Consider the following 27,621-nt stretch of genomic DNA (forward strand, 5'->3'; position numbering starts at 1 on the left):
TGATTAGACGTCTATATTTTTTTTTAATACCCACATTTTTTCGCGATTTAGGGTTGGTGCCATATTGAAAAAAATAAATTTAGTAGGACCTTGCTATCCCGTATTGATTACAATCTGTCAATAACAAAAACCTTAATCCTAACATTTTTTTATTTACACTATATACATTTACATTCCTTATTGAAATGATATTTGATACTTATATTGAATTCAACATTACATTTATATACAAATCTCCAGAGAGCCAACCCAAACTTAGCTCCCTATACCGGGTGGGTCCTGTAAAAGCGAGCAATCAATTAAACTAGGCTGTATTCCTCAAGCTGACCAATACTTTATGTTCAGCGACTTTTAAAATTAACTTTATTTTTATTTTTAGTACCCTGTAAAGTTTGTGTAAGACGCATACTGTTATGTTAAGCGTGACAAGCAACGTCAATGATAGCGCTGCGTAGGTACATTGAACATAATAAAATTAATAAGTATGAAAAAACGAAGTAAGGACTTCATAATTGTTAAAAATTGTTGAACAAGATTTTAATGTTTTACAGAGTAAGTACAATATATGTTTTAATTATTTACCCTTTACTCGGCCCACCCGGTATAATCTCATTTTGCGAAGTACAAATATTAGTATTATTTACATGAAAATAGGTGATAGAGATAGTGAAAACTTTAAGCTACCCTTAAACAGTCATACAAAAACTACGTAAGTAGGTAACTTTACTTATAAAAACTTGTTACGACAGATAATACATCAATATCTAACCTAACTTAGAATACCCTGTGACTATGCGACTCTTATATCTAAATTATATGTTCGTGAAAGCCCCTGATATGACAAGCTCGGGTAGGTTTTGATTTTCTTGTCCAACTTTTAGATTTCGAAAAAAATTGGTGGATAGATAGTTCCTTATTCTGTACTACATATCTAAGCGCAATTTCACCGTACAACCGAAAAATATTGTATTTCAGAATTAATGTTGTCGTTGGTATCGATAACAAAATTAACAGTAAATTAAAAGATTGTCCAAAAGTCTTCTTTAAGATATTTAGCGTAAAAGCTTGAATATTGAATAATTCCACAATGTGGTTTTCAAAAATTGAGCCCGTGTTAGACTTTGCATTTTCGCCTTTTTATACAGTTGTGTGTTCTGTGTGTACTCATTCACGTCGAAACCGAAACCGAGAGTAGATAAGTACATGCCGCTAACTATTAGAGATATGTCACAAACTGCCCTGTCAGATGTCAAAACATTTTACATGCAGCTGTCAATCTGCATCCCGTCCTGCTTGTCGTCGTAAAAGTAGAAGACGGTGCTGTCCTCCATTTTGATGTCGCCATTGTCGCCACAAAATGGCGCCGGTTGGTTTTTCACGTAGTCCACCTTGAACAAAAATATTATTTGATAAACTATTAAAATCTGATAAACTTCATCACGGTGTTCCGGACATTTGGGAGGCGTGCGCGAAGCCGAAACCAACACGTTATGATACTTTAATGAAATGTAAGAGCTACAAGCGGATGCTGCCCTTGCCCATGTCATAGGACGCACGCAGAGGCAGCACCCGCCAGGGTGTAAGGACTATTGAGAGTCAATAGAATCTAAAATGAAATAGGCTTGGGTGAAAGCGATGGACGAAATGCCGACTTGGCTATGAAATATAAAAAATGGTACGTAATTTTATTCTGGCATACTTTGGTATTATTAGAAACTGTTGGTTGGTAATAATTGATGGTGATTGGTACCTATTTCATGCGACATATTTTGACAGCAACTATATTCGAGGGCAAAATTTGTTAACAAGAGTTAAACATTTTCATTATAGGTACTTTCACCTGAGTTAAACGATTTACTTTTAATTTCGACTATTATGAAAGTTAAATACATAAATTTGCATTTTTAACGTTAAAACACTGAACTAATTGGCTATCTATTTAAATATTGCTATTAATGTAGGTATCTTAATTAATTCGCTTCATTAAGAAGATAGGCTCTTTAGTGTCTCTATATATAATTATTATACACCGGGTGTTTCCAGTAACAGGAGCAATAAATTAAACTGTAGGCTGTATGTAAACTCCTCAAACTCACCAACATTTGTTCAGCAACTTTTAAAAATAACTTATATTTTAATTTTTATTACACATTCAAGTTAATTCTAAGACGTAATGTATTGCGAATATTGTTACGTTTAAAGCGTGACAAGCAACACACAAAACACACTGATGTCAGCGTACATTGAAAATAATATTAAATTTGTATGAAAAAGATAAAATCTAATAATTTCATTATTTTTAAAAGTTGTTAGTCAAAAGCTATATCGTTTTAGGAGTACAATATATGGTTTAATTATTTGCTCGTGTTACAGGAAACACCCGATATACATTTATTACTACCTAGAATTGTAGGCATTTGATATCGTCATCAAGCTCCCAGACTAAATAATAAACACAGATAATTAGTTCATTAAGAGCTAGCTTAATTTGTATCAAGACACGCGGTAGCATGTCCAGCCAAGTTCAAAGAAAAAGGAACTGGCGACGCAGCAACCGTGTGTAATATACACAAACTATTTTGAGCTACCTTTGAACCCTTATCGTTGTCTGAGTACCCACAACACAAGCCTTCTTGGCTTACCGTAGGATTTAGTCAATTTGTGTAAAAATGTCCCTATAATATTTATTTATTTATTCATTTATATGAAATTAAGCACATGTATTCAAACCCCTTAGCTTGTCTAGAATACAAAATTCCGTATAAGTAGCTCATATAGTTATTGAAAAATTAATGTTTAAAAACCGGCATTTTTGTGACTTATAGTTCAAAAACTTAGACCAGATGACCTAGAACTTGGTATTTGGCATTAAGGTTGACTATTAGTCGTATAAAGCGGTAAAAATTGGAAATCTGAAAACTGATAAAAAATATATTGATAATTATTGGAATAAATGAAGTCACATCTAGAACTTGTAAAATAAATGCACTGTAAAAATGATTTTCTACACAGAACTTGGCACCCATGATCTCAATTCTTTTGTTGGCGAAATCAACAACGCACATACTCGTACTTCATATTGAACTTGGCTCTCATTTCACATTTGTGTTTTCGATGGGATACCTGTATTACTTGGTTAGGTACATTCAGCAACAATTAATAATATTAGATTAATAAGAGACAAAATGAAGCCAAATGAGTCTAATATGTACATACATATTATAAACTAACATTAGTTTCAAGGTATTTATTTATGGGCCACTAGTTGCCTGAACTAAAGATTTCATTTCATTTCATAAGACTCGCACTGTTACAAAGTTATCAGATTGAATAAAGCCAAGCTTCTAACTCTATAAACCCTAACTTCACTAACTCTCTCACTCTTCAAAATTCATTAATTTTAAATAAAAACCATTTTTTTTACTTATACATCGTGTGTTCCATGTTCGTGAGACGCGAGTTCCTCCTTACAGAGAGTTCACAAAGTTCATTTTAACAACAAAGTAAGAAAAACCACGGAAAAGAATTTATTCACAGCCGGAGCATTCGCAGAAGCATTTTGAAGCTCACAATATCACCTCATTAAAGAAATCTATGCGTTAGGTATTTCAACCTTGGTTGAGTTCATTCCACAGTTGAAGCGTATACGGAAAATACTCTGAACGCGCATAGATGCTTTTGAAAACGCATATATTGTACTAAAACCACATATATCTCACCTTGCTAACGAAGGCTATGCGGGATTCTCTCTTACGGTACTGCGATGCCTTGGAGGCACTCGTGTGGTCCATGTTCGTAAGTCGCGAATCCCTACGTACTTTGCGACAGAGCAGGGTTTCTTGGAACGCGATGCGGTATCTGTAACAAGGCAAACGTAGATATCTATAAAATCTGTGTCTTTGAATCAGCCACATATTTATTTGGGATGAGGCCTATGCCACATTATAGGTAACATAATATACAGTATACGATCATACTTATATATACATAATAATATAGTATACGATCATACTTATTGGTACAATACCTAATGAAACGACTCAAGAAATAATGAAATAAAACCTTTCATTTCTGCCGCCGCGGCTGTCTACAAGCAAACGATTTTTTTTATTTTCGCTAATATGACAAAACTGAGTAAAACAATTAAAATATATTTTTACTGTCTCTTGCTAAAGACGTTTTAAAATATAATGACATAATCACTTTGAGTCAGCGAAAAAGCATTTAATTTGTCACCGAAAAGAATTTCAAAGGCGTTTCCAATAACGGATTACCATTATCCACGTCTCCCGTTAGCAGTGTCGGATTCCCTAATCCTTTATCGACGTGGATAAACGTGTGCTTTTAGGGGCTTTCGCACATCGCCATAGTAACGAGAGTACTTTCTCTTACGTCAGGGCGTCTATTCTAACCTCTGTAAGTAGGTATTGACCAAACATGACTGACTTACATTTTGGAATAAATTCTAAGCGGACATAACAAAACTGGAAACATCTGACTGTGGGACAGTGCACGACACACTGTCAAATATAAAAGTCAAACATAACCCTGTAGCCACGTAGTCCGACTGGATTTTGGGCTGGGAGTCCGACTGGGCGGAATGGAATTGCGATTCCTTATAGTCCGATAGACGAACCAACGGGAAAAATAAATTCACGTCGTCCGGCTAGTCGGACAAAGCAGTCGGACTACGTGGCCACAGGGGACTATACAGACACGCCACATTAAACGACCTGATCCGCCGCGCCCTTTGTACCGCCTCGCTATCTGCGACTTTGAAGCCGTCAGGCCTCTCTGCCACCGACGGCAAGAGACCTGATGGCTGCACTCTTGTGCCTTGGAGCCTTGGTCGCCCTTTAGCGTGGGACGCTACCTGCGTCGATAGACGTTGAAGGATCGGCCCGGAAGCCCGGGACTGCCGCGGACCAGGCCCAAACACTAAAGCGCCGCAAATATGCGTTCCTAACGGACCAATACGAATTTGCGGCGCTTGCCATAGAAACAATGGGCCCATGGTCGAGCGACACAAAGCAATTTAGGAAGGAAGTGTCGGGCCGACTAATAGGTGTCTCGGGCGATCACAGGGCGGGCTCCTTCTTTGGCCAAAAATGGAGCCCGGCGGTGCAAAGGAGCAATGCTGCCTAGGGAGTATTCCAGAAGCGGGTAGCTTTGGGGAGGTATTTTATATTTAGATGTATATATATAAATATTTTCTTAAGTTACATGTAAACATTCTTATAAACCAGACAAAATGACATATAGTAAAATTCTCATTTTAGTTTTCCAACTAGTCAAGTAGGTTCTTTCCGCTTCAAAGGAATTTGGTTAGAATTGGATTCCATTTTCAGCAATAGCTAAGGAAATATACGCAAAAGTATTTTGTATAGGAATTTCCTTTGTAGAGAAGTTTATAAACTATTTATTAATATTTTCTGAGAGTTTAAAATAAAATTCCAACGTAGCAGGTACAATAAATGCCCCAATTAAAATAACCACGTCAATATACTAGCCGAATAGGAAAGTGGATACTTATAGTAGACTGTAGTCGTAACTGGCCTTTATAGCTGCTGTAGCGAAAGCGGTTTAATTTAGGTTTGACATAAGATTGAAAAATTACGAGAGAAAGTTGAAAAAAAAAATACATTTTTGCTACAAGCTTTTATCGCTGATTGTACTTTTCTTTCAACAGGCTACTATTACTCGTTGAGATAATTCAGACAAACCCAAACACAATTATGTTGCGTTGTTTTATCACAGAATTCCTATAGTCACCCCCTGTTTCCATCATCAGATCAGAATATAATATAATTAGAATCTCGATGGAACCATAATATTGCATTGTCATGTACATATGTGAAGTTTCTGTTTGATCTCAATCGAATAGTGGGAAGTGGGTCTAATTTAGATTCTTCAAGATTTGACCCGAACATACCAATACGTACATTAATTATTATTATCTGTCTCTTGCAAATTCTCGGGACCATGGGGTCCCGGGAATATGGAAGGCGTGCGTGGGGCCGAAGCCAACATGTAGAGCCCCCTTGTAATAAGATAATTTACTCTAAATGTAATGTGACACCTACCGACAATTATTCCTGTTTACACTATAGTACTTCCTGGGTGCACCCAAGGACAACCCCCGGTTAGTGTAGGACTATTGTAAAAAAAGTGGCGGTGACATAATCGGACAGACAGACGGACATGACGAATCTATAAGGGTTCCGTTTTTTGCCATTTGGCTACGGAACCCTAAAAAGGGTAATACAAAAATAAAGCGGGCTATTGGGTTGGGTTGGGTTGGGCTGGCGGGAGATGGCGCAGGATCGAGACAACTGGCGTGTACTCGTGTCGGAGGCCAAGACTCATTTTGGGTCGCTGCGCCATTAAGTAGTAGTAGTATTGGGTTGAGTTGCAAGTGGACTGGTAATCGGGACTATTGAGGATACTATGGCTATTATTATTATTACTATTTTTAATTTATTTCGAAACCAAACAGTCATATACTCGTAAACATATCAACAATGCAATACAAATGATGTACCACACCAAAAATACCTGGAGGTTCATGAATTATAAATTATGTTAACTAAAATAAATATAGTTATAAAGCTAATGCAAATTTTTGTATCAGATAGAAATATAACTGATATCTGTACTTATGTACTAAAACAACTTACGTTGAACTATATTTTTTAGACTAGCCAACGAATTTTGAAAGCAATATACTTTCAATAGATGTTTATTATACTTACTAGGAACTCGTCTGAAAAAAGTATGCCTGGAAAAGTTTATTGACCGAAAAACGAATATGAAACAGCGATGGAGGGCGTAAGTAGTGATGCGGACAACTGAAAGTAACTAATCTTAGTAGATTAGGACGATAAATAATATTTTTAAGAATTTTAAACAAAAACGTCTAAGTATATCCTACGGTTGAAAAGGGACCAACATGTTCCGCCGCCAGCGTTGAATTTACAAAATAAAAAATAAGTACCTGTTCTATAACATGTTGCAAGGTACTATTATAATGTATACATACATAAAAATTTGTAGCGCTCAGTTCACTGGGTCCTTTTATCTCTCGTTGGCTCATGTTATAACTAGTGCATCGTATGAATAGGACATACACTACTTTTCCCTATTTACTTTGGTGTCCTATATGTCGGCATATGTCGGTGTCTCCACGCGACTTGTGCCTGACATGCGCCTTAAAATCCCATACACATACATGTTCTCAACATACTTTTATGTGACGAGGGGTATGCGGGACATCGATCACGATACGTAATGTATGTGGGTGGCACTTTGTCGGACTTAGGCTATCGTCAATGTCACCCTGTTCGTAAGACCTTTGGTAAGACTTATATTCATAGCCCGATTTTCGGGGTAAAACATACCAGTGCTAGTAAAGTAAAATTCAACTCAATTTATATCGATATCGATAGCAAGCAATTTCGAAATCATAATAAAAAATATGACTCGTCTTAAGTAGGTAAACATAAATCTTTTTATCAAAAATTATTTTTTGGTATAACCTTTTGTCGCCGGTTTTATTTTCACAGACAACTAACACTCATGGAGAAAATTCTAACGACCCCAAACACAATTACATAGGTCACTAGATAAGTTTTGCAATAGACAAACATGAAACAAAGAAGTGGCCTATCACATATACTTTTTAAAACTATGTTTCCATAGACAATGTTTGGCGCGAAAACATTTACTTTCTTTTTAAATGTACTTATTAAAAATAGAAATAAATGTCGGCGTGTGCTAAAAACGATTTACGAATAATTTATACAACATTTTCATTTCATACAAGTCTAATATTTAATAAGTAGGTAGATTTAAAAAGAAAGTAAATATTTTCTCGCCAAACATTGTCTATGGAAATAATAAAAAGTATATGTGATAGGCCACTTCTTTGTTTCATATTTGTCTATTGCAAAACTTATCTAGTGAGTTCATACAAATAAATATTTATGTAAAATATTTGACGATAATATGTAAAGTGAAAATATATTAAGTAGTCCTGAAACGTCAAATTATGACAGCTGTCATAATTCCACGCAATTAAAAAAGAAGGTGTAGTTGGTAAAAAAGATTCGCGTTTTTTAATTGAAATCAGCCGAGCTTTAGGACTAAAACTAGTTTATTCTTTACAGACTATAATAACTTGGATACGTGACGTAAATCTTTTTGACGTCATTAACGTTAATGTAATTATTTTTCTTTATAAAAAGATAGTCATATATTAATTAGTTTAAGGGCCTGTTTCACAGTGTCCAAGTGAAGTATTGGATAGCAAATTAACAAATAAATTAAATGCCAGATAAAACTTCCTGCAATACTTAGCACATAATCCACCAGTTAAGCTTATTCCTGGTAAGGGCATTTATTCGTGTGATGAGCATGGATATTTGTTCCCGAGTCATGGGTGTTTTCTATGGATTTAAGTATTTATAAATATTTATATATTATATATATCATTGTCTAAGTACCCTCAACACAAGCCTTATTGAGCTTACTGTGGGACTTAGTCAATTTGTGTAATAATGTCCCATAATATTTATTTCTTTATATCGTTGTCTAAGTACCCGCTATACAAGCCTTATTGAGCTTATCACGGGACTTAGTCAATTTGTGTAATAATATCCTATAATATTTATTTATTTATCGTGAAACAGGCCTTAAAAGTCTTTGAAAAAAAAAGTGTTAGACACAATAGTTTCGTACCACTTATACGATGCAAAAAAACACAAAATACGTTCAAGCATTTATTATGAATAATAATCTACAACATTTTCTATTACTAAGTTAATCAATTCAATTATGACATCCTCCAATTAAGGTCATTTGAACGATAAATCCAAATTACAGCAGTGTCTGCTGTTCTGTAATAAAAAGTAATGATGCTGTTAATTTTAAGTAACATTAATTGACACCAAAATGTAAAAAAATATAACATTTGCGTTGGTATTTTGGAGCACAAAATGGTTTCTATTAGTTTATTTATTTATTTATTGTTTACTAAGAGATTTTAGTGGTATTCTAAATTACAGATGTGCAAGTTGCGTAAAGTTTCCACTAAGTTAGAAAACTTTTACATCAGTATGCTTGCTACACGCAACGTGATACGTCGTACTCGTATCGTGGGTATGTGTGTTGGCCCTAAGCACGTTGAGTAACCATATCTAACCCACAGACTTGACGTGTACAGCGATGTACAGTAAGCCTTGAAAAATATCGACATATTTAATGACGACGATAAAGATTTACTTAGTCGAATAACAAACAAACTAGATAGATATTTAGTACGCTAACAAGTAAATAAAATAAATAAATAAATATTATACGACATTATTACACAAATTGACTAAGTCCCACAGTAAGCTCAATAAGGCTTGTGTTGAGGGTACTTAGACAACGATATATATAATATATAAATATTTATAAAAACTTAAATACATAGAAAACAGCCATGACTCAGGAACAAACATCCATGCTCATCACACGAATAAATGCCCTTACCAGGATTTGAACCCGGGACCATCAGCTTCAATAAACACCAGAATTTTAATTAAATAAGTCCAAAAGAAGTATTGGAGACGTCGAAGCCTGCGTTGTGGATCTGATGGTATGCTATTTTTTTGGTTAATAAAATTGTTTTTTTAAAGAAGTTTAACAAGTATTAAGTTATAAACTGAGCTTACCTTGTTTACAACTAGGTCAAATAGCGAGATATTTGAGACCTGCGCGCGATTTTAACTAAACTAGGTTTCAGTGTTCATTTATGAAGAGAATTTTGTATAACAAATTATGTTAAGGTATAATATTAATACGAGCCCCGATGCATAATTGTTCTCGTCTAGCCAGAATATTTTTGAGGTTCTTCCATTTATATAAAAAAATGTTTAAGAAAAAAAAAGAACTGCTACTATTTATTTTATAGAATATTCTACACTAACAAAAAAATTAATACAAGGTAAACCAATTTTATGATAAGAAAAAATTGATATTTAACGGTTATGTCGATATTTTATTATTATTTTGTAAATCCGTCGTTTTTGCTAAAAACCAGTTGTAGGTATAATCATGGATGTTTTTTATGTATTTTTATATATTACATAAATACAACACTAATAGAGTAATCTCGCGGTGAAAGGATGGTAACATTACACACAAGTTGTTAATTATTGTCTACATGTTTTGTAATAATGATAAATAACATAAAATAGTTATATGCACCGTGTTTTTATTGAATTCCGTTAACTTCGGGGTATCGGTAAGTACGTTTAAGGAAACTAGGTATATCGGATAGTAATTTCTCAAAAAAAAAACTTTTTTTTTAATTTCTAATTATTTTTATTTTTACACGATGATTTTCTTGTAAAATGGTTATGGTTATTTTTGTGACAAAATTTAGTTTTAAGTTTATGTTTTTTCCCTATTTAACGTACCTGGCACTCCTAATACCATGTTATACACACACACACACACACACAAACACAATAGAACTGCAAGCAGTCTGTAGTTATGGTGCTTCTACACGATAACTGCCATTATCGTTATATAGAGTCAGACGTAGGTTACGTTAGAAGCAATTTTGATTTTGATAGCAGTGTAAGTTTTTAGTAAATATCATAATTTCATAGAAAATCAATGTTTAAAATAACACTTGCACAGTCTGGGCTGTCAAATTCGCTGCCAACTTATTTATTTATTATTTGACACATTTATTTACACGGCATTACAGTAAATCACTATATTTTTTGTTTGACTTGTGTATTGTATTTGACTTGCAATGGAATGGTAATTTTAAAATCTTAGACTATGTTTTTATTATAGTGAGTAAGGTGTACTGTACATATTCGATACAATGTATATTGAAATGAATAAAAAAAAACACACCAATACACCGAGAAACTAAATTTTAACAAATGTACAATATAAGAATACATGAAACAAAACATAAGATAATAGATATGGAAACAGATTTACAAGTCAAAAAAATTACCACATACAGATACTAGCTAGCCTTTCGTCCATCATCTCACAATACTTCAAGCATTCACGGTACACATATGCCCATCCAGACGCAAACAGATCATACTGAGGTGCGACCATCAGGAGCTCATTGAGCATCGTCAGTGCGCGGAGCAGCGGCGAGTTCCTGCGCGACACCGCACCGTGACCTTAAATATCTTGGTCTGACTCTAGTTTCATGTGACAGGGACTACATTGTTATCCCTGTCACATGATGTTATATAAGGTAATATAGATGCAGTGTGGGAGCATCATTAATAGTAATAGTACATTATTGCAGAGGCCCGAATGGGCAATTCGCGGGTGTGTTTCGATTTTGTCGGACGACGACAAAGAAGACGAATCCACGAATTGCTGTTCCTGTCGAGGCATATATATAGTACTTTTCTCCAAACATGCGAGGAAATAAGGTAAAATAATCATAATTTGAGCATCAACTAATAGCACTCAAATCGAAACTTCATAACAAAAACGTCAAAAAAAACCCTCTTTAATTATTTTTTTAAAGTTAAAGGCACAACTATTCTGCCATTCAATACCATGCGATATTCGCTCATTCAATATAATTGTGCAATATAAGCTGTATTTGCACGCATAAGATCTTTAAAAAAATATAAAAGTTTTTTTTTTTTTTTTTTTTTTCTCTTTATTTAAGAGCTTGTCACCGAGGTGAACATGTCGCTCCATAAAAAAACAACAATACAATATTTTTATACAATTAACTAATTCTATTAACAATAGCCTTTCGTACAAGCTGTAGTAGCGCCATGGCAGAGTCTGACAGAGGAGCAGCCAGAACGCTATTGCAGCCCCCGACATCAAACATAGTACTATGGCTTGAAAAAGCCAGTTGTATCCTAGCGGCTTCATTCCGGACACATTCCATTATAACATGGTACACGTCTTCTAATACATCACATTCATCACAATTAGGAGAAGAAACTTTCTTCATTAAATAACCGAACTGATTCAATGGGATATGTCCACAACGTAGTCTCATCATCAATACAATGTCACGTCTACTAAGGAAACAATCAATCCACGGTGTCATTAGAGGATGTGGTTGGATTGTCTTGTACCAAATACCCTTTTCTGTTGATCTCTTATCAAAGTATTCTTTCCATAAAGTATAGGTTCTCTGTTTGGCTGAAAAGATACAGTCCGTATAAAAAGGTAAGGTATTGCATTCTATTCCACCATGACAAGCCAGCCTGGCTATGGAATCCACTACTTCATTACCGGCTATACCTACATGAGATGGAATCCATTGCAGAATTATGGTCTTATCTTGCGATTGTAATTTGTCAATGAGATTCAAAATGGAATAGGCAACCGGGAGACATCGAGTGTTCGTGGTACACCGAGCGATATGTTGCAGAGCACTTTTAGAATCTGATAGAATGACTATGTGATTGCAATCTAGGGATTGGATATAGAATAAAGCCTCAACAATGGCAACCAACTCGGCGTGCATTATAGACATGTCATATTTTATACGTAATTTAACAGATACGTTCGATTGAGGGTCATAAATCGCAGCACCTAAGGAGTTTTTTTCCTTAGAACCGTCAGTATATATACAATAAAATCCAGAGTAATTGGTACGTAAAAAAGTGTTTACAGTAGTTCTTAGGGAAACTTTGTCATACTCGCGCTTAGATTTGTTAATAGAAGTAATGTTTAACTTAATAGATTTAGAAACATCTATATGATTTACCCATTTGTCCAAAGCAAACATTTCCAGTAGTTTACTGGAATACATAGTTGTTAACTTATACATATTATGAATGGTAAGAAGAAGTGGTTGTTTATTTCGCCAAGTGACTCGAACTTGTAAGTCATTATTTAATCCTTCTAAGAGTTTGATAGTTGTGTTATTTTCAAAAGATCTAGATTTTAGCCAAAACTTAGATGCTAAATAGATGCGACGAATATACAACGGTTGTACACACAGTTCAGATTCCATTGCGTGTATATGAGTAGACTTAATAAAACCACCGATAGTCCTTAATGACTGATTTTGAATTTTATCGAGTTTATACAAATGAGAATCGCAACTATCATCATAAAGAAAAGACGCATAATCTATTCGACTGCGAATTATAGCAAAGTATAATCTCCTGAGATGTTTAGGGTGGACACCCCATCCCGGTCCAACTAAAACTTTTAAAACATTGTTATATTTCTGAATCTTTTGAGCCAATTCGTTAATATGTTTTTCCCACCTAAGAGATCGGTCCAACCACATTCCTAGATACTTAACACACTCGACTAACTGTATTTTTTTGTCATTAATTTTGATGTTTACAAGTTTTCTATTAATACCTTTTTTAAACACACATAACTTAGTTTTAGATGTAGATATTTCAAGACCCAGATTATTCAAACATTTGTTAAATACATTAAGGGACTTTTGTAATACATCCTCGGCCTCCTCTATAGATTTCTTTGTAACATATAAAATATAATCATCGGCATATTGTGAAAAGTAAACATTTGTAAGTGATTTTTGAATATGCATAGTGTAAACATTAAAAAGCAATGGCGAACTAGGATCTCCCTGAGCCAACCCGCGACCAGTACATCTTCTTAACATAAAATGTATCAGTTTGTATAGTGAGATATCTTTCCCTCAAGAAATTCCATAAATATCGACAAATGTGATGTCCAACTCGTAGCCTGTCAAGTATTTCAATTAAAATGGGAACATTTACATTATTATATGCATTCTCAATATCTATGAAACTTCCCAAAGTGATCATATTTTTTGAAAATCCGGTCTGAATCCGACTGACTAAGCTACTTAAATTATCCAAAGATGATCGACACTTTCTAAAACCAACAGTTTCCTCGGCAAACATACATCTTTTTTCTATGAACCATTCCAATCTCCTATTGATCATAGAATGAAATATTTTACACAGACATGAAATTAAAGAGATTGGTCGAAGAGCAGAGTCAGAGGAGGGGTCTCTTCCGGGTTTAGGTATCGGGACCACACTAATTTCTCTCCACTGAGTAGGGACAAAACCTAAGGAGTAGAAATTATTGTACAATGTTAATAATAAGAGTTTTCCCTTCTCGGGCAGATTTTTAATCATAGAAAATGCTATACCATCACTACCCGGAGCAGTATCTTTTGGTTTAATGCAAGAATCTAATTCATGTAATGTAAATGTTTCGTCTATAACCGTGCTAGCCGACTCAATCACTGGCGTCGACGGAGACACATAATCTGGCGTGAGAGAACAAAGAAGATTTTGAGCTTTTTCTACACTAACATGAGGCCGAGAAGACTTATAACCCTTTACCCATTTCATCCGAGACCAAACTTCAGAGGCTGATGAGGACTCGCTTATGGAGTTGCAAAATTGTTGCCAACTTTCGTTTCTACGCGTTCTAATAAGTCTCTGAGTGTCTCTTATCTTAGTCTGAAGTTCCTCAAGATTTCGTGGTGTAGGATTTCGTCTGAACAATGAGAGAGCTAAACGTCTTTCGGCAACGGCTTTAGATAAAGCCTCGTTCCAGTACGGTTTTGGTTGGAAATTTTTAGTTGGTTTATTGTTAATTTTAATATATGGTATGAAAAGATCAGCAGCTTCATTTATAATACTTACAAAACAATTATATGATTCTTGAGGAGCTTCAGGCAAAGACAAATCAGCAAACTTATTTTCTAAATACATTCTATACTCATTCCATTGAGCCCCTTTATAGTTTCTCCTTGGTACAGATTTAACACAAGAGTTTAAAAAAGTAGAAATTTTTATAATAAGGTGATCGCTTCCTAGTGATTCTTTCATAACGTTCCAATTAAATACAAAATAAATATCAGTAGATACAATAGATATATCTGGAGACGACTCCTGTAACATTCCATTGACTAGGCGCACTCTTGTGTGGCTATGATCATTAAGAGAAACTAGATTACAGTCCACAAGAGAATCATATATTTGAGTTCCGCGAGCATCCGTTTTATATGACCAGTTGGTGTGATGGCCATTAAAGTCGCCCATGATAATCACGTTATGTTGCACTATTGAAAAAATGAAATCCCAATCACTTTGCTGAGTCACTACAGAAGACGGACAGTAAACTGAAATTACGTTTTTTAACTTCATCACAATTAAACACTTTAACGTAAACGACTTGTACACCAGGATTAGGGTGTTGAACATGACAATGCTCAGACTTGATCGATTTATGCGTAAGAATTGCAACACCACCATAGCCATCCGATCTGTCCGCCCTATATATATTATAATTACTAATGCGAAAATAACAGTCTGTATCTAACCATGTTTCACTAAGTGCCGCTATATGGATCTTCTCCTGAATAAGTAGATTTTCAAACGATACTAACTTTGGTCTAATACTTTGTGCGTTCCATTGCAACATGTTAAGTCTGCACTGCTTTAGGTTGTTAGCCATCTGTGGCGTTAAAAAAGGATTTTAAGCAAGACATGTCAAGTATATTCTTCATAACAAAAGATAAAAGCCATTCTAAACCAGTTTGAACTCCCAATTTTATTTTTTCAACTATCGTCAAGTTTTTCATGAATATAATATCTTTTAACTTATCAATTAATGAACTAAATTTAAGCTTATTTTCACTTACTTCCTTTGGTTTGCTCGTTATTTCTGGTAGAACGTCATTGTCATTAGTTTCCATATTTAAACAGTCTTTATCAGATATACTGTCATCTTTTTCTCTCACTTCGGGCTTCTTTTGTTTAGGTTTAGTACGGGTTGTCTTTTTAGGTGGAGTAAACAATACATTATTTTTACCTGGGGTATCAGCATGAACTACAGCTTGGGTCGTCACTATTTTTGCATATGCTGGTTCGATTATCTCAGACTCCACTGTTGATGTTTCAGCCACTGAAGTCATCTCAGCTGGCCTAAGCGTCGGGGGAAAGTTTTCCTTATACATTGATGCCGCCGGGGCTGGCGGGCGGCTAGAACCTGGTTCGTATTTATTCAAAGCCTTTTTATATGTACAGTTAAATTCAGCCATAATCTTCCTTATATTTCTTTCTTTTTGGTAGGACGGACAAATTTTGTCTAGTGCCATGTGATTTCCTGAGCAATTGCGACAAGTGAATACAGTTGTTTCGCAATTCGTATGATGGCCTCCACACTTAGGACAAGTAGATTTTTTAGAACACGTTTTCTTTGTATGGCCATATCGCCAACAATTCGAGCATAGAGATACAGGAAATAGGTATGGTTCAACCTTAACTCGCATTTCATGTATATAAACGTAAGATGGTAATATGGGGCCTTTAAAACATACACGTACGGTCTCACTGTCCTTCCATCCTGATTCATCCGAACTTTTTCTACTTAATCTTTTTACCGAAACTATTTCTACTCCGCATGTCATACTTTCTATCATATCTTTTTCATTTAAATCTAAATCCACATCTTTTATAATGCCATATGAAACACCAACTTCGTATGTTTTTTGTCACCGCCAGCCCAACAACTCGTGTATAGCAACCGTGGAAATAAGCCGCTCAGCGCTGGTTTCATTATCAAATTGGACAAGCACTTTATATGGATTAACGTACCTGACTCTAATGATACCTAGAATATCATGACTTTTCAATAGCTTCGCTAGCGCAAATTGTTTCGGCAACTTATCTTTGCAAGTTATGCTTATTTCTGTGCCCACGGATAAGTCTGGATTAAACACATAACGGCGTTTTGGATTTTTGGTAACTAATGTCCATTCATCATCCTTCCTCTTAGCTGCATAGGAATGATCTGTCGTAATAACTGCATCAGTACTAACCTTAGGAAACTGTCTAGCCTTAAGCTTCGCCTTGACCTTAAGTGGCTTTAGGTCATTTGATGGATTCGGTTCACTATTATCGGACGTCATTTCCTCTAACTCGCAGTCCATGTCGCGCTGAATTAAGTCCATAGAATCATTTTGTAGGATTATGTCAGAGCTATTTGCGCGATTAGTACCTTCATTTGCGCCATCATCTATATTATGGGACATTGGTTTCGGATCCCGACTGTAACAGTCGGGATCGCTTCAAATTTATGAAACACCAGAGAGTTAATAATTTATGAATATTTTCAAACACAAATAACTGAAAGACACGCGTTAATTGAATATAAAATTAATAATTTTACACAATAATTTTCAAAACACGTCTTGCCGCCATAAAGTTTTTTTTTTTTTTTTTTTTAAATATAAAAGTTATATAGTGTTTGATTTTATTAAGCAGTATTCGCACTATCTTACACGACTCTATCCTATAGCTTGAAATGGCGCTGACCGGGTCGTGTAGACGCAGCCCGCGGCTATATTAATTGGCTGTTTGCGTTTTTCTTAGTAGATACATATTTTTAAAAAGTAAAAAACAATAAAGTAATAACTTCCCGTCCGATAAAACACGACAATAATGGTTTCATTTTTTTTAAATTTGAGTTTGACCATAATGAAGAACTTCCCGTACTATTTTTGCTACAATAAGGTGAATATTTCCGAGCATATTGGTGAAAACGAAATTATTAACTTGTCAGTATGTTTTCATGTCATGGCTTGTAATTAAGTTTCATAAACGCTAGTGGAAATTATATTGTTCTTCAACGATCCATGATTAAAATGTGAAGTCACGGCCGTATAACGTACACGTTTTGCCAATGAATTTGCGTATATAATAAGTTCTTGACTTAATCGGGTTAAAATCCAATCAATCAGGTTGTTTGTACGTCAAATTGGTCCTTTGACAGCATCTCGCTCAGAAAGAGTTGTGGGTTGAAAGCTGATGATGTTACATTTTGTGAGCATTTTGCATTGATGAAAAAGTCTATTACTTTAACGTGTACAGCGAGATGCAAAGTTGCATAGGCGTTGTTAATAAATTCATTCATAAAATGGCCATCCAATTTTATGGCTAGGTAGGTTACCTACGACTTCGTTCGCGTAGAATTCGTGTTTCTAAGGCCCTCAGCACACGGAGCGTAAGCGTAAGGCACGTGCAAAGGTATTGTAAAACTTAAACGTTACGTGTATGAGACGCGTAGAGTTCTGGACACCAAGCGTCGCGTAGACGTAATCGTTTTGTAAATGAAATCTAATTAGTTATGTAGTTGAAATCATGGCGTCGCTGGCGTCAGATGTCTTCGGCGGACGTATCGACGATGTTACTTTTTCATCAGATGAAGAATTTTTTTTTTTGTTTAGGCAGATGTTTTGATTTTTACGCCTGACGTAATGACTACAGAAATCTCATACGCTACGTCGACGCTTCGTGTGCGGACTTGTTTGAAGTTGTATAATTATACGTTGTCGTAGCGTAGCTTACGCGTCTCTTACGCTTACGCTCCGTGTGCTGAGGGCCTAAGTGTGGGCTGTGAGTGGGGGCTAGTGCTTCAACTTAGCGCTTTTGTATTAAATTGCACTCCTAAAAGGGATGAATTTAAGGATAAAAGGTATCCTATGTCCCTTCTGGTTTTTAATAACCACAATACACAAGTACACAAGTAAGTAGGGGTTGGTTGTACACAATATATTATATATATTACAGGGATATTACGCAAAACTCTGCGTAGGTGGCGCCTCTGGCATATACTGAGGGCCTATCGCGAAACACGAAAATCGAAGTCTCGATATCTGCTTCTCGATCCCTCTTTTATAGTTAGAATTTTTAAGATGTCTAAATGATACTCAATTTTTTTTATACTGCGTCGGTGGCAAACAAGCATACGGCCCGCCTGATGGTAAGCAGTCTCCGTAGCATTATATTTCTCTTAAATCATTTGTTTATAATATTCAAACATCTTAAACAATTCTAACTGTAAGATCGTAACAAGCTGTAATACTCGTACCTCAAACTTATGATTGTTCGAGAATCCATCAAAACAACCCAGTTTACTTGTTTGTTGGATTCTCAAAGGACCGCCAATACTTTGACTTGACAGATTTCCATTTGTTCGATTATTATTTATTATTTACAATCTGTTTGAAGGCACCTGCCTTTGTTCATTAATAACCTGTCACGGAAAATACTCTAAATAACAAATAATAAAACATTACCTTAAACACATTTTCTTTATTAGGATTATTCATTGAAAAATAAACCATGGGCTATCACTTCCACATGAATTTTCGATCTGAATTATTATAGTTTACGAATAAATTCAGATAAATATCTACGGGCTCTGCCGGCCTAGCCCAAGGTGACGTACGCTATCGCTAAGATAACGAAACGCTTTGTGTCTCTCTATCACTCTTTCATATTAGGGCGACACAGACAGTTGCGTTTAGATCGCTGCAGAGCGTTGGCCTGATTACTTATCTATTACTGATTTTTTGGCCATAAATAGCCCAATACAGTCCATATGTTAAAAAAAAACCAAAAAAATGTATCTGTATAAAAATTATTTCCAATGTTTTGTTTGATTTTTTTCTGGGAAATTTCTTCCATTTATGCGAATATTTTGCCATAGAACTTCGATTTTCAAATAATAGTTACTGAATTTCAAGAAATATTCAAGATAAATACGGGCCAATATTACAGCCATAGGAAGCTTTCAGACTATAGAAGTATCTATACTGTGATTTTACAGTTTCAGTGTTTACGTTTATGTTACGCAGTGACCAGCGCTACAATACTATTTTATACTACCACCAGCCCATCTCCACATTATTCACCTCTAGCACATTTTTTTTAGATACTCGTGTTTTTAATTTAAATAGGACATTTAATTGGTCGTAAACGTGAATACTACTCAAAGAGGTCGGGCTAACTACTCACTTATATGTCTATGTGTGGTGACCGCGAGATGTTTTAGTGCTCCATCTTGTAGAGGGTAATCTAAAGGCTTCACCACGACAGTATCTTGTGCACGAGATAGACTATCCATCCCTTTCTAATTAATACAGTTAGAAAAGATGATACTGTCGCCGTGTACTCGTGCTAAATAAAATAAAATCAAACTATCCTTTATTTCAGATCTTTACAATTCATAGATTTTGTTAGTTTATCTAAGATAAGAATAGTTATTTACGATACAAGTGCAGAAAATAGGAAATTCGCAACGACTGGTGATAAATTAAAACACGACCAAAGGGAGTGTTTTAAATCGACAAGAGTTGCGAATTACCTATTCGCACGTGTATTGTACAACATTTTACAGTACATATGGCTAAATTTCGACATATGCACGGAAAGTCCTCATTCCCGCACGCGTGCAGGAAAGTAGCAGCATATGTACTGTAAATTATTTTTCAACACACTTGCTCAAACCTACGTTTTTATTCCACCGATTTTTAGCTCATAATCTTAGATATTAAACTCGCGTGCTTTTTCAGTATATTATGACACTCGTGCTTTTCCATTATATTATCCGACTGAGTTAAGAAGGTAACTGATTGCTAATAATATGCATGGAAACGGAGCCTTTTTAATTTGGTCGAGTAATACATTTTTTTTAACCAACTATTAGGTGTTTCAAATGTTAGTTCAAAGAGGTTTTATCACACCAAATATAATTTATAGATTAAATTATCTCGTAAATTTCATTAATGAATAAGCATAACATTTTATCGATTTGATCTCCATCGAATAGAAATACGAAAATATTAGCTTTTTTAAATTAGCTGTTTGTCGATTTCGTTCGCGCCTTTGCCTTTCTCGCGCATTGGAATCGTGTGTAAAAAAAATAATAACGCGCCAGCCATTTTCCGCATTTGTCATAAAATTTGAATACTTTTGCATGTTTTTAGTTTATATATTCACGAAAATGAACCCATAAAACTGACGCTGCCTGTAATACTAATAGAGGCAAGAGCCGAGAACGATAGCCTTTTACTATCAAAATCGGGCGAAAAATAATTGGCGGCATATGAAACTTTTGTTCAATGGAAAATCAGCAAAAACGCCCAGTCTTTCTTGGAAAACGTAGCTTGGTAGCTTACTTCAATGAACTGGTGAATAAGTGCCTACAAGCCCAGCTCGCTTTGGTGCAATTATTCGATGTACGAAAACTGTAAGCCACCATTTTGAAAATTGTAGGTGTAGGTTTTGACAAAATAAATCTAATTAATAAGTTTAGTTTTTTCCACGCAAGTGTGTTGAAAAACGTCGTATGAGACGCGTGTGCTATGGTCATTACACACATTGACTTTCTTATTGGGCCGCAATATCGCATCGTGTATAATGACCAACTTAGCACATTTGTATCATAATGTACTATTATTGTACAACCAAAAGATTGAACTTAAAAAAATACAAAGATTATTACCCAAAAACACATTAAAAAAAATACAATCATTAAAAAATACTTAAGGACTAAAAATAAACTATCAATAAGCTTACTATAAATGAAACTAAGATAAGTATCTAATAACTAAGCCTCCGTGCGCCAAAAACAAGGCGAAGACTGATGTTTGTGTTAACGAGGTCTATTCTAATTTAACAATTTGTAATGGGTTTGAACTAGTTTTGATTCGACCTTGATCGTCTCGATTGACGCGCATTACGCGCGACTTTCACTTTATTTCGCATTCACCAATCAGGGTAAGCGCAAGGCTGTTACAAAATAGCATCAGAATGGGTTCATTGTGCACTCGGACTTGCACTCGTGCTAAGCCTCCCCCAAGAAACAAGGTTAATATTGATACAACCTGTGTTATATGAGAGAAATTGAATATAGTTTCATAGTCCTACCAATTTGCATTTTGGCACGTTTTGAATATCAGAGGGCCTACCATGTACACCGAAGTTTGCAAATTGCGGACATATTTCTTTGTCACTCTATTTAATTTACTCCTTAATTGGAGTAAAAGAGAAAAATGTCCGTAATTTGCGAATTTCGGTGTTCGCGGTAGGCCTTCTGCTCAACTTCACTAAGGATGCTTTTGCTTTCATCCAACACGTATTGTAGGTACACGTTGTTGTTATTGTACAGGTACCGTATAGTCGCTCAAACGAGTTGTGAGTATTATGTGCCGACCGAGTGACAGTCATAAGGTGACGTACCGTTGCTGTATCTGTCAATTTCCTTGATAAAATGAGTGACAGTTGCTGCCGTATTACTGCCATGATTATGATATTCATTCTGTAAGGAATGCAATATCGATAGGCAGAACTGTTGCAAAAGTGTCTAGCGCTAGAGTAGATAAGAACCTAGGCGTTATTGACGGAGTGAAGCGCGCTGTTTCAGAATTGTTTTTTTTTTTTCAAATATTCTAGGTATTCTAGCGCCACCTATTTAAGGTTTTTTGACGGACACTTTTTGTAAATGGAGATTGTATTACCGTTACTCATTTTATCAAGGACATTGTCATATAGTGGTGGCAACGACGACGCCGCAACAGTAATGCAGCTGCAGTTGACATCCGAACGTCACCTAAAGTGTTCAAACCGTTTCATAATTGTATTTCATTCTTTGTATATTAAATTCCAAGTTAAGTTAGTGACGTTTATACGGCATTTGTGACGCTTAAGCTTTTATATTTTTAAGGATACTTCAATACCAATTTGTTGCTTTAAGTCGTAAGCAAAAATAAATTTCTTTTATAAGAAATTCAGGTTCGCAAAAGTTAAGCCGCTAAAATTTATTGTATTTTTAGGGTTCGTTACCCAAAGGATGACAGGATATAAATTATACTGTACTAAGCAGAAACTTCTACAACGATGCCACAATGCTTAGAATTTATTCAGTTGGTAGAGCGACGGGCTTAGCAGCCCCCGCCTACCAAGCTGGGATACCTACCGGACAATTTTTTTCTTAATCTGACGGTTACAAGTTCGCAACTCGAATTTGACATTGTGAACAAACGATTCGAAGTGCATCTCGCGGGTACCACCAGCCATACTCTGCGATAGTGACTTCTCGGTTCTTGCGGTTCAAAGATGTGTTGAAGCGGTATATGAAGAGAGTTCATATATGTAGAGCCAACGAAATGGGAGAGTCTAGCCAGTGACCGTCCACGTTGGAGGCATATTGTGCCTACACCAGCAGCACACACCGTCCCGCACACGACGGCCGATAGACCTCCCCACCAATCGACCCGCCACAGCCACCACAGCCGAAAGGCGGATCGAATGACATCCATATTGTGCAGACGCAGGTGCGTCAGTTTAAAGTTAGGTGGTGCACAGACCTCGACGCTAAGCGCGACGAGGTGAAGGCCAGACCACCTGTGACCATACTTTACAATTATGTCGGAGGGACGATGACTTGCAGAGTGTGGTCGCACATCTGCTGCAAAAATTGGCTATATTAGTCATCTGAGAGCGCACCAGCGACGCTCTCAGCGGTAGAATGCAGTCACTGTGGTCGAAAATGGTTAGGAGAGATAATGATGATGATAAGTGGCTTTATAGGTCAAACTAAACAACTTTTATTATGAGACCAATACCGAAAACTTGAAAAAAAAATTGGCTATCCCGTCGAAATCAGCGGCATCATATCAGCCGGAATGAATATATATGAAACAGCCAAATTTTTATTGCGATTTCGGCATTTGTCCCAAAGTTGTTCAGTATAATTTATAAAGTCACTACGCAGAGTATAGCTGGTGTTTAAAATTTCAGTCTGTATAAGATGAAAAAAATAAATTAAAAATATTTTATATTGACACGGTACGGAACCATTCGTGCGAAAACTGATCCGGACTTTATCTGAGATTTTGTTTGTAAAAGTTGGACTTATTTTTTAACATTCACTGAGCATTCAGATTGTTATCAAGAGGGGTGTTTGTTTATTGTTTCCAGGCTATTGTGAGAAATTCAGTTATAGACTACATGAGGCTGATTCTATTTACACATTTTGTTTTTTTTTTCTTTTTTTGATACTAACTAAAGCCATGTCATCGGAGCCCGATTAAAATTTAAGAACTTGATCTTATTTTGATAATGTAATCTTATCATAATTATCACATCATAATGCATGTGAATAAAGTCTTATGTGATGGCTCCTCTACACGATGGACCATCATAGTGGCCCACTAAGCTGGGCCATCGTGTAGAGGGTAGGGCGTCGGATGGCTTATGGCGCGGCGGTATGGCGATGGGATGGCCGCGGTGTCGGTTTTTCGTCCGCACATCAAAGGCAGTGGGCCAGCGATGGTTGTACGCATCTACACGTGGCGTATCCCACAGTGCGTGCTCGAACGCGGTCGAGTGTGGACGTTCGTGCTGTGTATTATTATTTTGATTTAAAATGACGAGTACGTGGCCGCATCACAAAACAATAAAGTTTTTAGGATTATATCGGGGAGAAAGCGTAACATGGAACCCCAAACATAAAGACCAAAACTATAGAAATAAGGCAGCAGGATATTAAAAAAAAAGTGTTTATAACAAATAGTGCACGAATTAATTAGAGGATTAGGAAAATTACATATACATTACGCAGACATCTGTATATACAGTACATTTACAATTTAAATAAATGAATATACAAATATATATACATACATAAATTACATATATGCACAATATATACCTACACAGCGGCACATTAAGGAAGAGACAAGTAATGATTTTTCAGTAGGGTTTTAAAGCTTTGAAGAGTTTATTGCACAAATTACATTGACTTAATTGACAACCCGTCTGGACCCTGCCTATGAAGCCGATGGTCCCGGGTTCAAATCCTGGTAAGGGCATTTATTCGTGTGATGAGCATGGATATTCATCATGGATGTCTTCTATGTATTTGAGTATTTATACATATGTATATAATATGTATATCGTTGTCTAAGTACCCACAACACAAGCCTTATTGAGCTTTCCGTGGGACTTAGTCAATTTATGTAATACTGTCCTATTTTAATAGTTTATTTATTGCGATGGATAGATAACATCCACTATAATCTTTACTTTTTTTCATCAACCTAAAACGAGACCTAGTAAGTAGTTTTTTTTTAATACGTCATAAATGGTACGGAACCCTTCATTGGCGAGTCCGACTCGCACTTTGCCGCTTTTTTGTTAGTTTTAAGTTAGTTTTTATTTAATTGTAATTCATTATATGAGTCAAACAAGATATTAAGACATTATTATTCTTTTACACCCTCATATTAACGGGGCAACTTACAGGGCGCTCTGCTCGTGATCCGATGCGCTCGTCTTGTAGTAGGTACCTAATATAGTCGTTAAGTAGTAAGTATATGTCATTAATTACAGTGTACCTACCTATCAATATTTGAAGTATGAGTGAAGAAATAGGTTAAATGCGAGTTAGGTACATAAAATTATCATCTAATTGAGTTTTTAAATACCGCTTTTATACAAGTTTGCCATAAATGTCGTTTTTTATCTAAATCATAATAATGCCACGTTTCGGTAAATCTAATTAATCTGTTACTTGAAACGTCCAGACGTGTTTTTCGCTCTTTTTATAATAAGTCGTCTACTCGTCGGAGGTTACCTGTGTCGCAAATTAGATTGTGGAAACTTAAGTTACAGTCTCTTAAAATTATTTTGACTTAGTAGGTCATCATCATAGACCTATAATTGACTCGTCGCTTAAGGTTTTATCACTTATCTTTGAGTAATTTTCTAGTTGAAGTAGCTGGGTTCTGGGTTTATATATTACATACATTTCCATAATTATAAGGTATTAACCCATGTGAGGTCCTTATTTAATTTTAGATACAAAAATAAAACTATAAATTTGAAGAAACATTTTAAATTTTATGGTATCATTGACGTATTAATACAGTGAAACTTGGTTAAGTGGAACCTGAATAAGTGAGAAACCTCTATAACTGGAACTCATGCTGGTCCTAACGCTTTAGCATATGTATCTGAGACACTGAGTAAGTAGAATATCTCTATAAGTGAGACATCGCTCGATATCTCACTTAACCAAGTTCCACTGGATTAGACTTAGTAAACAATGTTTATTATTGATTGTAAACGTTTTTGTAAAAATGGTCTAATTTTTAAAAGGTGAGCTTTGTAAGGCACTGAATACATGATACATACACATGAGTCAGGTACTCAGGTATCTTACAAATTAGCAACTAAGCCATCAACATCGGCAGTTGTCCATAATCACTTTTTACCAACCGCCTTCAGTAGAGCGTTAGACCTGTAATAGATGTTCACGCCACCACGCGTGAAGCTGAAGACCAATGGGGGACAGCGAGCTACGGCGCGGGGCGCAGGGCGCAGCGGGCACCGGCGCCACCAGAGCGGCGCGGCCGTGGCAATCTCCCCACTTCACGAACGTGACGAACGACACCATGTCGTGTCCGCGCATCAAGCGCCTTTGTTTTTTATATTTTTATAATATTGTTTGTTTTATATACATCTGTTACTGTGTTCAGGATTGTTTTGTTGCTGCACTTCATCAGCCCCAATCCTGGACAAACTAGGTATCACACGGTGTTTTTAGACAACTCCATGAACTTCGGCGTACGGTAGTTTGAGGAAACTTTCACAGTTAATTTTCGGAATTTATTTTAATTGTTTTTCTTATTTTTCATTCCAATTATTTAAATTTTCACGAGAAGTTAAATAACAAATTTGCCCTCTTATAAAACAAATAAATATTACACATAAAATGAACATTTTTGTGTTATGCACATTTGGCCAAGTCCAGAATCATTAAATTTGTATGTTGTATGTGTGTAATTCGTAGCGTAAACAGCTAGTATTGGCTAAGGTCAAGTACAGTCAATACCCAAATGAATTAAAATGACGCAACGCTTGCGAAAACACTGAATCTAGGTAAATATTGCGATCAAAAAAGGGCTTTAGTAGCCCGAGCATTAGATACAGTCTTTAGTTCTTTTGGATTTAATAAAAACACCCCGACCTAAATAAACTTGCTTGGTTTGTCAACCATTGGGGAATTTGGGGACATAAATTAGGCACACATGTGTTTTACGACGATGTTGATAGCTTTATTAACGAAAAAGGCTTGATATCGTTGACTTTAGGGACTCACTTTCAAGAAATGTCGTTTTAGAAATGTTGGCGCTTAAAAATGGCTTCGGAATTGAATATTTTAAGTGGGTTTAAAACGGTGTTAGGACTTTTTATACACACAAGCATGTAATAAATATATAAAATGGGTAACAGTAAAAAACAATGGTAGCGTAAAATGTCAGAACCCTCGGCAATATTTCGAAAGAATACTCTCCGGGAAAGATAAGAAATTTCTTATGATTAATGACCGTACTTATTTAGGTGACGTCTGTCACAAATTTTTTATTAGTTAATACGCCGTTAACAGAACATTATTGTCGAGGCTCGGAAGTCGCTACTTGCTGGCGGAGGATTCATTTTAAACGGACGACCTTACGAGTAGCCTGAAGGTGTAGTAGCCTTACTTTACGTATTTATTATTTATTTATATTTCCACAGAGATGTTATAACTTTTTGACAGTGCGAGCCTTATGGTTTTGTCTTTGCCAAAATTTTACATGAAAATGTTTATGATGGGATTATTTATTATTTGAATATATTTGTAGCATGTAGGCACTAACTCCTAAATTAAAGTACTTGTAATACTAATAATTCATGGGCTCAGAATCTGAAATAAGTAAATTGTATAGGTATTGGGTTGAATTAAGGTCAATGGCAATACCGGCAC

General features: G+C 35.7%; 1 protein-coding gene across 1 annotated transcript in view; it reads right to left on the reverse strand.

Annotated features, from left to right (window-relative positions):
• Positions 1 to 881: 881 nt before the first annotated feature.
• Positions 882 to 27,621, reverse strand: part of LOC133525076 (neuropeptides capa receptor-like) — a 267,296-nt gene continuing 240,556 nt past the window's right edge. Inside the window, exons 7-8 of the mRNA XM_061861307.1 lie at positions 3,720 to 3,858; positions 882 to 1,388 (exon numbers count right to left, since the gene is read on the reverse strand). Of these exons, the coding sequence (XP_061717291.1) occupies positions 1,260 to 1,388; positions 3,720 to 3,858 (268 nt within the window). The 3' untranslated portion in view covers positions 882 to 1,259. The remainder of the gene's footprint in view (positions 1,389 to 3,719; positions 3,859 to 27,621) is intronic.

This window comes from Cydia pomonella, chromosome 14 (genome assembly GCF_033807575.1).
Source record: "Cydia pomonella isolate Wapato2018A chromosome 14, ilCydPomo1, whole genome shotgun sequence".
Taxonomy (NCBI): domain Eukaryota; kingdom Metazoa; phylum Arthropoda; class Insecta; order Lepidoptera; family Tortricidae; genus Cydia; species Cydia pomonella.